Source organism: Varroa destructor, unplaced genomic scaffold (genome assembly GCF_002443255.2).
Source record: "Varroa destructor unplaced genomic scaffold, Vdes_3.0 BEIS01000003.1, whole genome shotgun sequence".
NCBI lineage: Eukaryota > Metazoa > Arthropoda > Arachnida > Mesostigmata > Varroidae > Varroa > Varroa destructor.
The window spans coordinates 26,170,275-26,186,303 of NW_019211456.1; the positions used below are offsets into that span (position 1 = coordinate 26,170,275).

Sequence of the window (16,029 nt, forward strand, 5' to 3'; positions counted from 1 at the left end):
ACAATTTAGGATGTTTTGTTTCGCATCCACCAGCTTGACGGTATCCATGGCGTAGTTGTTACTACGCCAGCAGAGATAACGAACGAGCCCAACAACACCTAAACGCATATAAAAACTGGGTGTTTCCGTTACTGTTGAGCTGCAACTTCATTCAATAGTACACCGTCATGCATGGGAGTCTCGATCGCAAGCAGCTGCCTCGCTGTCAACCCGATCTAAATATGAATCGAATAGCTATAGCATCAACGAGTAACAGGCAAATGCTGTCCCGATGCAGTCGTTTTATTATTGGTAACTTTTGCGATCTGAGCTATTTTTCATGATGATTCAAAACTATAGATCTGCTGCCACCGTTGCTGACGCTGCTATGATGATCCATGTCGGAAAGTTTAGGAAAGGTAGCTTACTTATTTTGTGGACGAACAGACGGCCAGACAGCAATCTTGGTAGCAGTAAACGTCGTAACAACATTTGCAGTCATTCATTGAAGCCGGCTTTTTTTTTTTTATAGTCTGACACGCATGATCGTTTTGCTTAAAATCGCAGGGGATTCACAGTCAGCCTAGTCAGGGTTTTTTTTTCGTAGTTTCATATCAGACATTACTGTTACAATCATGACTGTAATGGTGGTGATAACAAATAGTGCACGCCAAATCTGCGATACTAAGTAGACTAATTTACCTCAAATAGCACTACAGAGATACACTCGTCCACGTACACACATAAAAATAGGCACTACCTTCGACCGACTACAATTGTGCATATTGCCGCTGGTTGGGAAGGATGCGGTTGATAGTATGCTGTGCGTTTCTATTGTACGTACGTGCATGTATCTGTATCTAGATAAGCTGTGTCGGCGCCGCAAATCCTCAGAGTAACTTGTATTTTTTTTTCCATGGTGATTTGTGTGTAATGGCACCACTTACGTTCTTATCAATGCTAATAACAGCTGCAATGTAATAACCGCAACAAATTTGGGCAAAAGTACTCCTAAACGATGCCATTCTCTCTCTTCCTTCGGGCAAGCGCATCGAATAAGAGATGAGGCGAAGTTAGTGCACTGTCATAAACATACTGTAGCGGTAGTAACAGTGAAGAAGCGATAGTTCCGTGTGTGTGTGTGTGTGTGTATGTATACACCGAAGAACTGCTTATAACAGCTATAGTATGGTACACTTCTCTCGTTGCTCCTGGTGCCGTAACTGACTCGTATGCGTCTGGGTTCACAAGGGTGGATGAAATAGAAAAAGCTTTCACGTGAACGCATGCGCCTTGATCGCTCCCAATTTGACGATGACTTAGACCCGGGACGACGTTACATCATTACAAATTGCCGATTACATGCCCAGCAACGACAACGACAACAACAACAACCAATAATAAAAACAACAGCCCGACAACGACATAGCATTACAGCTCATCATAATTTTACGTCGAATATCGACGCTTGAATTGCCACTTGCTTAGCAAAAACCGTGTTTATATATATATATATATATATATATATTGGCTGTCTTGGATAACTTAGAACGAAATTGACAGCACTTGTTTATCAGTGGCATCCAAATGAAGAGAAATATTTGAATGAATCTTTGGCACGTACTAAAAGGACAGCCCTGACAGACGTGTTTATTTAATTTGCTGTAAGTAATTTGCCGCCAGAATCAAGGCTTCGGTTCAGCTCTTAAACTAGTCATTTTCAAAACTTCGTTTTAAATTCTAAAAAAACAACTTTTATAATAGCCAAAAATTATGCGGTGTCAGTGCGTTAAAATTATTCGAAGTCTGTCTTGCGCACGTCCCGTACAACGGATTCCATTCTCGGCTAGCAAGCCGTCCAAAAGTTTTTCTCTTTCTGAGAGAAAAACTTTTGGACTTTTGGACTCACCCCACTATGCTTTATCCGCCTCCAAGTAGTTTGGCTTTTTTTTGAACGAACAACGATATAACATTAGCTTCGATAACTAATCTCCTACAGGACATGATCATGCATAAGACATTTAATTCGATAGCTAAATTTAAAACGCCTTTTATTTAGTGAACATAGCAGCGGCTCTTTGTTCCAGAGACTTTTGGATAGTAGTAAGGATCTTCCCATTGCAGAAAATCGAAGACGGTAAAGCTTTTTGAAAGTACAAAAAGCGTAGCTTAAAGCTTAATGTATCATTATTAATAATTAGCTTAAATTATCACTCGAACACAAGAACGAGATTCGATAACTATGATAAAGCGTGGCGAAATGTATGGGTTTCCATTTAACTAATGTAGCCTTTAGTGAACTATGTGGGCAAAGAACAGCTTCTCTACTCCTCAATACCTACTTACATATATACCGCATGTTTCTATTCGTATGGCGTTCACCGAAGATCACCGGTTGGCTTATTCAACAGCAAATCTAAGAGAAAAAATATGAAGCCACAATTGCCCAGGGCTTTTACTGGCATGGCAATCATTCACCACATACTGTGATGAGGATGATCTATGCATTACTGTAATAGAACCCAATACAAAGCAATCAGAAACCAAAGCAGTATGCCCGAACGGGTCAGCGAACGGGTACGATGAAAACAAGTGAATTAGAGAGCATTGTTGGAAATTTTCATTCGAGCTCGGTAGAAGACCGGCCGTCCGCTCGCGCAGGCAATACCTTTATTGCGACGAGCTGCAATGCTGTTCAGTGCAACGTTCATTTGCGCCGTCAGTTGTGTATAGATCTTTTTTGAAAAAAGTTATATATATATTATATATAATACATACATATATATATATGCACGATGTCAAATGGTAACGTTTGTGTCTATAAAAGGCGCTATCGCTATGCGCCTTGCTCAGCTCCGTCCGTCTCATATTCCTGCTATCCGTGCCCACAGGAAACTTTTAGTAGTTTCAGGGAATTAATCGGCACGCAAGAATTAGTGCTATTTATAGATAAGAAGAAGATATGTGATACACCTATATGTTAAATGGCATAGCCCTTTCCCTTTTCGCTTGTCGTTTCGACGGCTTCGCTCGATTAATCTATCCATTTGACTGGATGGTAGCGCGCACGCTGTTTTTTAGCAGCTTCCATAAGAAATGCGCCACAGCAGCTGCTGCTACGACATAAGGACTATGTGCGTCATGGACGGGTTAAATCATTAACGTATTAGATACTTTTGCAAATTGTTCGTAGCAATCCGCGAACCTAAAGAGTAAAGAGTAAGTAAGGAACCCTATAGGTGGATCTGTCCAACTGTGTGTATGCTGTAGATTTGGTGCTTTCGCTTTTGAAGGAAGCCACGGACTGAACCGACAGGTTTCAGACCACAACACCGACGGTCGCCCGCTAGCTTGCCAAGTCATCCATTTACCGAAGTCTCTGGTGAGTGAAAACCGATGACCCTTGCCGATGGTCTCGTCTTTTGCTCTGTGCTATACGCTACAGCCATTTCTCAACGCGCAATCTATATTAAGTGAAGAAAGCTTACGCGCAGTTAGTAGTGACCGAGGCATTTTGCGTGTGGACTTGATGGCTTGCAGTAGGCAGCTTTACCGTGAAAAGTTAAACTTCAATAGACACGTGAAGCTCTCATTTGCTCAATGCGCTTATTGACTTTTCAAACCGATCCTCTTCGGGATATCGCTAGCAACGTGTAGTTCTGCTGTTGTTGCTGTTCCCTCTAGAAAAGATTGTTTTCCTGAACTACTTCATTTAAGACATAAACGAATGTTTAGCTTCGTTCTTTCTTTGGTGCTCACATGTTGTCTCAGTTGCAAATAGGTTCATCTGTAGTGATGGTGTAGTTCAGGGTTAATGTTGCGGTCTTTGAGTTCGATAAGGCACACAGTTGCCTAACACGAAGATCCTTTTTTATCGCTATCTAAATAATTACCTGCAAAGCGTTGCAATTGACTCAAAACACTACCTGCTACAGAGGCGTGCCACTATTTCGGAAGTTGGTCGTTCGAATTCAATATGTATATTCGTATTTGCCTTTTGCTCGCCGGAGTGCTTAGCCTAGTCCTTGGCCCGTGCGGCGTAAGTGGTCAAGGGGGTTCGCGACCTTTCAATCAGGCATTGCAAAGTCTTGGCTCGGGCATTTCAAATGCTTTGCAAACTCCCGGACAAGCACTGGCATCGTACTTTCCACAGGGTCTAGGCGGTTTATTTCCTTTCAGGTAAGTGCTTTGCAGTAAAACGCAATTCGTGTAAACAAACGCTAGTGAGATATCTATAATATATTATCAGGCAAAGAAAATTTTAAGAGGTGGTTTGAATCAAGCTTTGAATGCTGGGTTAGCTTGGCAAGGAATTTTAGATTTAGCTTATGGTTTTAAGCCCAGCGCGCTGCCTAACGCACTCCTGCAGCATTCATCATGCATGCAAGACGTTAGCGATACACTTAAATAATAATCAATGCAGTACAGAGAGCTCCTGCCAACTGAGCGGTTATTCTTTCTCTATTCCAGTATTGCCAACTTGCCTTCGCTACCACCAATTCGATTTCCTGAACGATTACCTCAAATGATGATCAATGGACTCCGTAATGCGACACAAATTATTCGTACTTCTTTGCTGAGTCCGGCTGGGAGCACAGTAGCTGTTTTTGCCGCCCCTTTGGTTCCACTTATGGCAATGGGGGGTCCAGCCAGTCTCGCTGGAATGCATCACTCTATGCATATGGGCTTTAACGGCCGTCGAAACTACCGCAAGTACGTTACCAAGTACATGACACTGAATTAGACAACATAGATTTTTTAAACTGATCCTAAATTAACTTCGACTCTCGTCAGCTACTAAGTGAAGCCAGCGATTTGAAGTGCGCTTATTTCTTATTGTAGTAGTTATGGCCAATTGATAGGTTTTTAACGATGTACCACTATGTAAGCTTTCGAGCGCGTTTAAGGCTGGAATTGAAAACAGACGGATTAATAGAATCAAATGAGGTTCACAATATTATTATATTAACGAGCTGCTTATTTTCCTTCACTTCAGCGCTGCGTATGAGACACAAAGCAGGCGAAGACGCAGCACTGAACACTTGCAGTACCTAGCCCGGATATACTACCACAGAATGAGGATTTAAGCTTTCGGTCAGCCAATAGTTGTTTTTCTTCTATATATCACTAAACGTGAACGAGTATGAAAGATCCAATGCTCCTTGATCTAACACAGCTGTAACAGAATCCATGGCAAAGAACTTGTTTTCCCTAACGTTCTATAAACATCAAACGCTGTTAGCAGATATTATATCTAACTAAAATTAGATGGAATGACAACGTATCATGCGTTTTTGTGAATAATAAAGATAGGCCGTGTTGTTGTTGTTGTTCTGCGCCTAGTACGTACAATCGTGGTTGTCTAAAGCTTTATATTGTTAAAACAGTGATGGTTTTCTGTATTACGTCGTTTGTAAATGCTTAAAACTTCTGATCATTAATTAGCTCGCCTACATGAGGAACCTGACGCGAGTAACTATCAAGTATTATATTGTACTGCTTAATATTTATGCGGTGCGTGTAGAAACAATTGCAATTTTGTACAACTGCGCGACGTGTGGTGCGGAGAATAAAAAAACGGTGGCAGAGGTGCGAAAGCAATGAACGAAGCGCTGAAAACAGTCAGGGTTATGCATGAGCGTGTCGCTGGCCGAAACGATACATATGTATATACGTTCCTATTACATATTTATTGCTCTGACAACTGTTTTTTCAAAATATTAGTTATATAGGAAGAAACACTACTTACATTGTTGATGAATGCTGGAATAATATTCACACAACAAATATAACGTCTGTGAAAAGATAAACCGCGCGGTCAACAAAAGAAACTTCGTATATTAATGATTGCACGGACAGAACGAGCGCGGCTGTAAAAGTTAGGTTTTTGTTTAGCTTGGCGACAGAAGGCAGTTAAAAAAAATTAACGTTTTGATAGGTTACTGATTAAAGCCAAATAGGAAAAGCGAATTGAATTGACTAGATAAGACGAACGCTGTACTGAAGTACAAAACTAATTCTGTAGCGAGTATGAGATAAGTACTACTACATAATGTTTGGAAGTAAACAACGACCCGGTATTAGCTGGGACAGTTTTCCCTTTATGGCTGATCGTCAGTTGTATACAGAGTAAACATAACGTGCTGTCCGTGTATAGATAGGCAGCAATTTGTACATGAATAACCCTTTTGACGACACCGAATTTTTACTAGCATTTCCTTTTTACCATTTAATGCAACGTTCATCTGAGACTAATCTAGGTTTGATGTATTTGAGTGGAACCGACTGTGGTCTTATCTTTGTAGCTTCTGGAGTGCGTATTTACACACGATTCAACTTAAGATTCAGGGATGCCTAGAAAAAAAATACACCAGATGTCACAATTCGGTTTTTAAAAACTTATTATTAAAAATGTCTCATTAAGAAAGCTATTCATGAAAAAGCTATATTATTTTGTTTTAGATTAGAATACACTTTTATATGTTTACGTAGTTTCGGGAAACTTAACTGAAATTCAATAATTTCAATCTTCAGTAGAAACCTTACTCAAGTTTATTATCTGCAAGGTCTAATGATAACGATCTGGAAATCAATAACAATGGGTATGCGAAAGAATCAACAGAACGCCGTATTATTAGGTGAACGCATTTTACTCGAAATGTTTATTTTTCCTGTTTACCTGAATTATATTAACAAATTGTTCAATCAATTGACAATCAAATATATTGCCACGATAATTACTGTAATTTATCAATTGATATTATATACATATATACGTATGTATATTTATATTGTTTATCTAATCGTAATCCATCGAGGCGGAAAAAATTGTTTTTTCGTCACCATCCCAATAACTTCAAGCCATCCTCGAATATTTTAAGCCAACTTGTTTATATCTTTAAATGCTCCGGATCATCTGTTCCATCCTAAATAGGACATCTCTTAGTGTTTCACTCATTAGAAGATATGGCTGCTTAAATCTAGAGGCAACGCATTACCGTTCAGTATAGGCACAAACTGATACGTTAAATCCATAGGAAAAATGATACTTCCTTGTTTGTTTCGGTGATTCCCACAGTACTATGTATTCGTATTTATCTACAGCACATGATACCTACTCCTTTGAATAAAAAAATAAGCATCTACTTAAGGTAATAATGTTATTTAACCATGCCCGTACTGCAATAAATGTTTATCTCAACAGAGAGGCAATTGGGAACAATTATATTTGACTCAAAAAGAAAAAGTGTGTTGGATCTGTGGCGTTTCATTCGCATCGGCCACGAAAGACATTTAGTATTTAAGTTTACTGATAAGTACTATGATTTACTAATGCTATCGAATTTTAGTTCTGCTGTGTTCCAGTGTCGCAGCTTCACTGGACTTATCTGAACTACCTAAATAAAGGTTTTCTTTATTGTACGTCCGGTCTTGCCGTTCAGCATCGCTTCAGACGCCATCTCGATCACCTATAACAGAAAACCTGTCTGTCTGTGGGTCAACAACAATAACACAATTTACATGCACGGAAGTCTGAAACTAGTGAAATCTGCCCACGAAATAGAAAACAAAACCTGTACAATAGTCTGCTGTTAGGCCAGCAGTAAGAGTTATCGCCTATTTCTGACACCATGCTGCTTGGTTCTAGGCAGTAATTTCACAGAGATGTCCACAGCCCGTAGGACACTCAGGGTGCTTCGAGAACCACTCCTTGAGATGGCGCATGTGTCCTCCATGCGAACAACCCTGACACCAAACGTAGAGACCTTTAATTACCTCGTAGCTGTGCAAAACGGAGAAAATGACACGTCGATCAGGAAAAATTGCTTGGAAAACCATATAATGATAAATACACATATGTGTATTAATCCCGTATATAATAAATATGCTAAAATTTACCATATAATAAATAGTATTTTGCGAAATTTATAACGCCAGTATTATGGGCTTGAGAGGGAAGCATTTAGGTATATACTATATAATGCTTGACTGGCAGCTAATTTGTTTAACACTAAGCCACCGATAATATAATTGGCTATTACATCTCAGTCTGACTCATATCTCCTTTCCGAATAAGCTAAGCCCTACCGTATGTTTTGCGTTAGGTTGTTGAAGTTTCGTAAAAGTAGAAACGAAATGAAATTTTCTTCATCAATATTATAATATTTAAAATACTTTACTCACGACGCAATTACCGTGACTTACGAATTTACGAAACAGTTTCGTAAATTCATTACAAATGCAAATTCTGTTTAGTTTTACTTCCTACTAAGTGATCTCATTAGTGGAAGCTATCGTAAAGGACTAACCATATTGAGCATTTAGACACAAATCGATCGCAGTTCTTACAGAATCCGGCAAGGGGATACCCAGTTAGGGGGCGGTCACACAAATCGCATGCGGCATGTACCTGCATTAACGAACCAGAGAAGTTCAAGAAATGAAGTAGTATCATAATCATCAAAATGTCAGCGTGTATTGGATTCTACTTGGAACACAACAAGGATCACTCAGTAAATAAACCCCCAGCCGTTCTATAGATATTATCGTTATTCTTAAATAATAACTATCCGAAAATAGTGTGATGATGATCTCTGCTGAAAACTAATAAGGTATTCCAAGATTTGCTCTAGTTTAGCGTTACCTTGCCACCAAAAACTCATTACGTCAACCTAGAGAACTTAAGTACTGTTTCAAGTAGCATACACGTAATTCTATTCGAGTATGCGGAAATAAATTGTATTTATATTTTCAGACGACATGACACCAACGACTTTAAATCGTAAACGGTCTACAGATCTAATGTTGAGAAATCTTTTAATGTTCCAACCCGCTGCATAAATCCGTGCGATTCTGCGTTTAGAAATTGGCTTATAAAGTGTACTGGATAAAAGAAAAAAACCTACTGGGCAACGTAGTATCGTGTTGAATAATGTTGCGATAAATAATGAAAATGCGAAAATAATAGGGCTAATTATATACCAAAAAGGAAATAGAACAGTACGATAAACATACCGTTGTTGACTGCTGGTTAAGGACACGAATGGCTTCGATATCTGACGAAAGAATGATCACTTGATTGTGTACATTCCACAGTTCGAACCTACTAAGCAGTTCTGTAAAAATATACAAGCAAAAACGCTTAAAACCCTACTTAGCACTTTTATTTCTATCTTAAACACCGGTTACTGACAGAAGCATCCGTAAATGTATAGGCTCCGATGCATCAAGCGTAAACTCAGCTATTCATTGAAGTGTTGGCATATCTTGTAGTTTGATGACGACGTATTATAAAACAACTGAGCTAAATTAGTTTACTTGTTCTGTATTTATAAAATTCAAATGGACACACAACATGAGTCAAGAGCCGTTCGTTATTCGACACAAGATCACCTAACGAGCTAACAAGCATCACTATACCTAAATAGCTGTTAATCCACATAATCCGGTCCTCGACAGGTAGACGAGACCGAATTCGTTTACCAAGCACGAGCGCCATAGAAACAGCGCTTTGAACGTCACCCTGATCAACACACTGGCGAAGCATTGCCTCGATAATAACCGGCTCCGGTTCGAGTCTTGCGGGCGGTGATGGAATCGAAATCACTGTAAGGAACTGACACCATCCAAAATACGTAAATACAACTAATTAATTTATTTATTAAAATTTACTTAACAATCTGAAACAGTAATATTCGTTAGAATCAGCGATATTGTACGTTTTCGTAGTACCTAAATAGAATCGAAATGAGATATTACAAAATATGTAAGACGAAGTGAAAGTGTCTTACGCACTTTGCTCCTCGGTTGTGGATAAAAGCTAGAATGTTGTATCATTTCTTGAGCTTCTTGAACGTCATCTTCGGAGTATTCATCACTTTCACTTAGATCATCATCGTCTTTTTCTTGTTCATCGTCCGATTCAGAGCCACTTGACGATTCCGACTGGCCACCCTGCGTCGCGCGCTCTTTCGGTAGCGCGTCTATGCCATCGCCTTGGCCACCGGATGAATTTGTGTCATCATCGTCTTTAAATGATGGATGCCGTGATCTGTGTGAGTTCGTTACCGAATTGTGTCGACTCGTTTCGTCCTGCGAGGACGCTAGAGCTAAAACCAAATAGAAGCAAAACGATACTTGTAGCTTTGCTAGTAGATCCTCTACTTTATGAGTAATAGGTCATTCAAAGTGTTCACACGTAATTTGTAGTTCATCTTAAACGCGCTACCTTAAGATAGACGTGATTACATATGTGTTTTCTGTTTGAGAAAAAGCTTCGATGATACCTTTTTCATCGTTAAAGGATCGTTGCATAATGGGATCTTTTCCAGTGGCGTCTTCTTCTCCTATGATTGTTGGGAATAGCGTTCTTAGTATCCTCCACGTTTGTGCAACCTGAAGTAGGCCGACCTCTGTTGCGCACTAAGTAGAATAAACGCCAGGGTAGAACAACTGAGTTGAAGTGAATGCAGTCTCCTAAAACTAAAGAAATCAGCGACATAAAACACTTCCATGCAAGCCGAATTTATTATTTCACGAAACTCACCTTTGCATTGTGCTCACACAGCTCATTAAAAGTGGCTCCACACAAACGGTAGGTTAGCGCGAGTCGCGTAAAACTCCTGTGGTATAGATTCTGCAAAGAAATTTTTCAGTGGTGATCTATCTTAACGTGAGCACCACAGCATACAACAGATATTTTTTTTAATTACAAACATAGTAATCCTTGATTTTTTTGATTGAACGATTAGACATTCAAACGCAGCTTCAGTCATAGAGGTTACTATTCAAAGAAAGATCCAAAAATACCAACCTAATAAACACACTGTTATAAAACGTAAGTCTGGATGTGAATGATTTCAGTGTTAGAATGGATTCCACTAACGCTTATTGTTGCAGGTATAACGGTGAGATCAGATCGGCATGAGGTGTGAGTATCTTCAGCAGGTGCCGGAGTTGGTGTACCGCCCTTTCTTCCGAGTCCACTTGATACAGGAATTGCGCTAGCCTGAAATGATTTAGCCATTTTTCGCCCAGCATTTGCTTTCAATTTATCCCACATTGCCAGCGCTAAGCTATCTTCCGAATTAAAGCGATGGGCTACCTGCAATGTTCACACAATTTTTTTTATTTTACCAGAAAGCATTTTATATATATATATATATATATAGACGTTTTGCTGAAGAAAGTTTTACATATCTTAGCTGTCCTCCACATTAAAACACGAGACACTAGTTCCACAATTCAGAAAACAACGTGTTTCATATCACTTATAATATAGGTGTCACGTCCTATTGCTACCAAGTGACGTATACGGTTATGTATGGATACAGGCACACATTTTTTACTTACAGGATTGGCCTTAGCGGCAGGCTGTATGGCGTAGTCAAACGTTCTCAATATAAGCATGCTGTCCTTGCCCGTACTTAGAAGGGTGTCGCCTTGACTTCGGAAAGCACATCCGGTAACAACGTCCTTGTGTTCGGCAAACGCAAACAAGGGAACGTACATACGACGAATATCCCAGATATTGATCTTTTGTTCCAAGACCTGTGAGGCACAAAGATTAGATCCAATGTGATACTCCAACTGAGTTAGCCAACTGAACCGGTTAGAATTAGCCTTGAAGGCTAAGGGGTTAGCGAGTCTGGGTCAGTACCAGTAAGAAGTTGGCTTAAAAAGGTTATAAAGGAAGGTAAAGGAGGATAATGAAAACAGTTCTTTTAAATTAAATATTTGAATGGAAAGATAATGGAAAGATAGTAGCACATTTTTGATAACTCAACACCCAATTATCAAAAATGTGCTATTAATATTTAAAACAAACCTGAGATGTTGACGCAATCTGGTAGTGATGGTTAGGCCTCCAACGGATGTTAGCAACTGAAGCAATAGTGTCTGGAAGGTGTAAGAAATACTTCATATGCAATTGCAGTTCATTGAAGAGCGCCACGAACCTATATAACACTCATTTAACCATATTACAAGCGTTGCTCATAGCCTTACGCTTTCGTCTATTTGATTGCAAATTGATCTTTCAGGTCAAATATATAATAGTAACTCACAAATTGTACACACTAATGTTGGTGTACTTTGCATGTTCCAGACCCGAATCGTTTTATCCCGTCCACCAGTAGCCAGTAACGAATCCTCCGTATGCCAATCGCACGAGAAAACGGGGCCAGAATGTGCCGTAAATTGCCGGATACAGCGATCACTGCGACGCCAGTCCCAGATTTGGACGTTACCGTTTTCTTGAACAGCAGCAAAGGAGTTAACCTGGACAATTACAATGATCACTATCCCATTTGAGTCAAGAAACAGCCAATCTAAAATAGTCGGACCTTGAACCCATTTCAATCACTAGAAAAGTAGTTATTGGCAAAGTGCGTGGCCCCCGTTGTTGGACCGTTACTCGTTATTGCTATCAAGTTATGGATATTTTAGTCAAACAGGACGTCTATAATAATACACTTCGGATGGATACCCACCCTATTTCGCAAATACATTTTTGTCAAGGCCTCCTTTAGATCCTTTGCTGTCTTCATCTGATTAATGTTGAAATAAACACGCATACATTAGTGAGTATAAAGAAGATTGTTAAGAACAAGTTACCTCATGAGGCGAAAATTTGATATCGCGCACACTTTCCGATGAGGTGACATAAGTTCGGGTGACCTCTTTTCGCCGAAGGTCGAAACACTTCATTGTTCCGTCCTAAAATTGGTATAACATATGTACTATGATTAAGGTTCGTCTTAAAGTAGCAAATTTTCGTCTAGTTTGACTGCCGATGTTTCATACATTTACGAGCGAAGTCGTAAAGATACTTCTAGTTCTTCAACGGTTTTAACTTAGAAGAAATTATAATTTTTCTAGTTCAACCTGACGTTACTACATGCCTATAGTGCTATGCCATCATAACTGTAAGTGCTTTTCTCTTTTTTACTTCGCTTATTTCCCGTGGTCATGACATACAAAGCCACGCCTGCAGGTTGCTAGACCCCTATATATTGAATGCCTTGTACTATTTTGGGGCATAGTCGTTCGAAATAGTTTGGCAGTATCTTATTTCAGTTAGGTTTTTTGGACGCGTAGCCGAAAATAAAGTTGTTGTTCTCTAAACTAACAAACGTATGTTTTGCATTTCTGTCAGCTATGATCACGAACATTAAACTAATAGCTATCATCTATCCGTTCATTCCATTCAGCTAGTTCAGAAGCCCGACCTGGCTGAATTTTTCACTTAATGACGAACTTTTTTGGTAGTATCTCATTTTTTTCCGGCGAAATCCAAAGATTCTTTATTATTTAATCAAAGGACTTCGGATTAGCATAAGGTAATGCTAACAAATATCTCAACCTCTATGACCGGTGTTGTTTCAAACAGCTGGCTCCTATTATCCCGAAATGGAGCTTCTCTGTAGCCGGATGCAAACCCAGACTGCCACTGCTCAATCAGTTTAGTAGGCAAACAGCCTGCCATTGTACCGCCATGGGGACGTAAAGGGCGATATAATTTTAGTGTACATTCTAACAGCGACCCAATCCGCAGAACAGAATCTTAAAGTTGAAGTCCGCTTAAGCTTTCCGGGCAGAAATAACGATTAAAGGTGGTGCCACTCGCATGTTACTATTTTCATAACCTTTATGATGTGTTATACGGCCCTTCATCTAACTATGTTATGCTTTGATTACCGACAGCAAATATATGTATGATGATACGAGTGCTAAATTAAGCACTTGCCGCACATTAACGTCATTCGTTGAATTTGCATGCCTTCACACAAGAGATATTTTTTACAATGGATCGTCTGAATATTCTAATTCTTGTTCTCATTTGGTATAATACGCTTACCTGCGACCCCGAAAGAAGCGTATTGCCATCTTGAAAGACGACTCGATTAACCGTTCTTTTGTGATCCGCCAAGACAAATTCTTGTTTGCATTTTGAACCTTTATTCAAATCCCAGATAACGACAGCTCCATTGGTAGCTGCCGTGGCCAAAAGGCTCTCAACTTCAGGGTTCCACACGACGTCTGAGCATGAATAGTTGAGGTTGATATTCTTTCCTACACGGAGATTCATCTGAGGAGACACAGAAGGCAAAATTTAGCGACAAAGTACTTTAGCACGAGTTTGTCTACACATGCGTTGCCTGTTCGTCTTACCTCTGTACTGGTGTCAGAAGTGCACTAACTTCCAAATGCACTGCCATTGTGAAGTTCGCAAATTGATCATGCACTTCGCCCAAATGAGTACCATGCAATTCGGTAGATATTTGGCAGAATTGTGAACATTTAACAAAAAACTACTCTAGGTTCTATGTTAATGTGGTATCAATGTGCCCGTTTTAGATGTTTTCGAGTATTGGCTAGATGCTTTTCGCGATGCTCAAGTAAAAAGGAGTTGTTCAAATCTAAAGGAGGTACAATAATTACTTTGGTTTGCTAACGAATTAACTACGGTAAAAAACAACGATTGGGACACATTCAGCTATTTAAGGTGCCACAGTCTCAGGGTGGTGTAGAAATTTCTGAGTCATAGATCCCTGCTTTGAATTCTACGGACATGTAACAATGAGCTGAGCATTATGTTGTACAATAGAATGCTTATTAATTATCCCTACCTTTTCGACGATCCGATCTTGATCATCCACATTGAAGACCTTGAAAACTGTACGGCCAGCTACAGCGCACAGCCCAGAGTCTCGATTGGAGTTCACAGCCAATGCATTGGCTGGACCGTCGAGTGCGCACTTCGATCGAGGCATCGCGATTCTAACCAGCTGACCTATCTCTTCAAAGCCAATAATGCTATTATTCGAAGAAAGTAGCCGCGGTTTTCTTTACTGATGGAACTCATCTCGCGTTACCAGATTCGAAAAAAACTATAACATGTTTTAGGTTTGACTGCAACCTGGAGAATCTATCTTATATAGCAATAAACGTGTTTCTTCGCGACCGTGAAGCAAACTTTAACCAGGTGACAACGGAGCATGTTACTTTGCTTCAAACAGACATCGCTCAAAGTTAAGGTCCTGTGTACAGAAACCACAGTGTCAACGTTGTCAATGTTCACAGACATCGAGCTCGAGTACACAAAGAGTGATCGAAGCACTGCAGCCTGTTGGAAATTTGAATGCTGGTAAAAAAAGCTTAATTGCTTAATTCATTAGTTTATTTTAAAATTTATCTCAATTCAATTGCAAACGCACTTCAGCATAAGATCTTTTTGCCTTTCTCGAACTAGAAGATTCCGAACGCCGAATTCGGGGCTAGCCAGAAGTAAAGAGCTCACTGAATGAATAAATGGAAACTCAGTGTTTCCATTTAATTTGCCTAATTCCTTCGATTAAATTTGAATTCCATAGTTGAATGAAATTGCTAAATTAGCTGTCAATTAATAAAACCAACTGATGATAAGTTGTGAATGGCATCTGGAGTAACACTAACAACCATATCTTCTTTTTTTTTTTAGTTTTTCTTCCGTCCATATGATGGAAGTAGACCTCACACAAATTCATAATCCTCAAGATTTCGTGCTCCCAACAAAAATGCAATGTATTTCCAGTGCGTCATATTAGGTATAAAAGCAAAAGTAACCATTCCTAATTTTCGGGCCAAGCCAACCTTCCTCCACAACATACATCGAATAACACTAAAAACTATTTTTCTTTCCAGCAGCGCTCGAACACTTGCATTACACTAAAGGTCCATTGTCTATTGAAAGGGACAGTTTAATTCTAGCCTGACTCAAATATATTAACAACAATCTTAGACTTATTATTGTACTATACCAACAAATTTTTCGCTCACACAGCTGATACCGGAATTGTCGCTCACGTTGATCATCTGATCGTCCGGTGGTAATAGAGAGGCGACATAGTAGGTTCAAGACAAAAACACTTACCCCACAGAGATCCGTGATCTAGTGAAAATCGAGAGCTGCAAGTTTCATCTGTCCAAAAAACTCTTCTCAACCCAAAGAGATAGTTAGAAAGCAGTTTCAAGTTATTTACATTGAGAACAAAGTTACTAGTAATAATG

General features: G+C 39.5%; 2 protein-coding genes across 14 annotated transcripts; one reads left to right on the forward strand and one right to left on the reverse strand.

Moving 5' to 3' along the window:
- Positions 1–3,007: 3,007 nt before the first annotated feature.
- On the forward strand, positions 3,008–13,112 carry LOC111246331 (uncharacterized). 8 transcript variants are annotated; one of them, XR_015323043.1, is made up of 7 exons: positions 3,009–3,361; positions 3,990–4,158; positions 4,450–4,692; positions 4,976–8,492; positions 9,439–9,587; positions 9,906–10,034; positions 12,086–13,112. XR_015323043.1 is itself a non-coding variant. In XM_086982620.1 (7 exons), the coding sequence occupies exons 2-4, from the start codon at positions 3,956–3,958 to the stop codon at positions 5,064–5,066; spliced, it is 537 nt and encodes a 178-aa protein (XP_086838746.1). In that variant the 5' UTR covers positions 3,020–3,361; positions 3,915–3,955; the 3' UTR covers positions 5,067–8,492; positions 9,439–9,587; positions 9,906–10,034; positions 12,086–13,112. The 8 variants fall into 8 exon arrangements, 5 of the variants coding, with proteins under 5 accessions (XP_086838746.1, XP_086838747.1, XP_022651506.1 ...); XR_002671641.2 differs by having other exon boundaries at positions 3,997–4,158; XM_086982620.1 differs by having other exon boundaries at positions 3,020–3,361; positions 3,915–4,158.
- Wdr24 (WD repeat domain 24) lies at positions 6,611–16,002 on the reverse strand. 6 transcript variants are annotated; one of them, XM_086982613.1, is made up of 15 exons: positions 15,810–16,002; positions 14,610–14,779; positions 13,838–14,068; positions 12,595–12,696; positions 12,045–12,258; positions 11,807–11,877; positions 11,332–11,529; positions 10,865–11,083; positions 10,526–10,615; positions 10,266–10,401; positions 9,775–10,088; positions 9,400–9,595; positions 8,995–9,095; positions 8,289–8,389; positions 6,611–7,762 (listed from the first exon to the last, which is right to left on the reverse strand). In XM_086982613.1, exons 1-15 carry the CDS (start codon positions 15,832–15,834, stop codon positions 7,624–7,626), a joined length of 2,307 nt encoding a protein of 768 aa, XP_086838739.1. In that variant the 5' UTR covers positions 15,835–16,002; the 3' UTR covers positions 6,611–7,623. The 6 variants fall into 6 exon arrangements, with proteins under 6 accessions (XP_086838739.1, XP_022651501.1, XP_086838741.1 ...); XM_022795766.2 differs by having other exon boundaries at positions 15,780–16,002; XM_086982615.1 differs by having other exon boundaries at positions 15,799–15,882.
- Positions 16,003–16,029: the final 27 nt, after the last annotated feature.

Excerpts from the sequence above, each read along its gene's own strand:
- LOC111246331 (XM_086982620.1), top strand. The coding sequence starts at position 3,956 with ATGTATATTCGTATTTGCCTTTTGCTCGCCGGAGTGCTTAGCCTAGTC. Across the intron at positions 4,159-4,449 it reads GGCGGTTTATTTCCTTTCAG|TATTGCCAACTTGCCTTCGC; the intron begins GTAAGTGCTTTG and ends TCTCTATTCCAG. Across the intron at positions 4,693-4,975 it reads GGCCGTCGAAACTACCGCAA|CGCTGCGTATGAGACACAAA; the intron begins GTACGTTACCAA and ends CCTTCACTTCAG.
- Wdr24 (XM_022795766.2), bottom strand. The coding sequence starts at position 15,834 with ATGATCAACGTGAGCGACAATTCCGGTATCAGCTGTGTGAGCGAAAAA. Across the intron at positions 10,089-10,265 it reads ATCCTTTAACGATGAAAAAG|CTCTAGCGTCCTCGCAGGAC; the intron begins GTATCATCGAAG and ends ATTTGGTTTTAG. Across the intron at positions 9,096-9,399 it reads GTGGATTAACAGCTATTTAG|AACTGCTTAGTAGGTTCGAA; the intron begins GTATAGTGATGC and ends ATATTTTTACAG.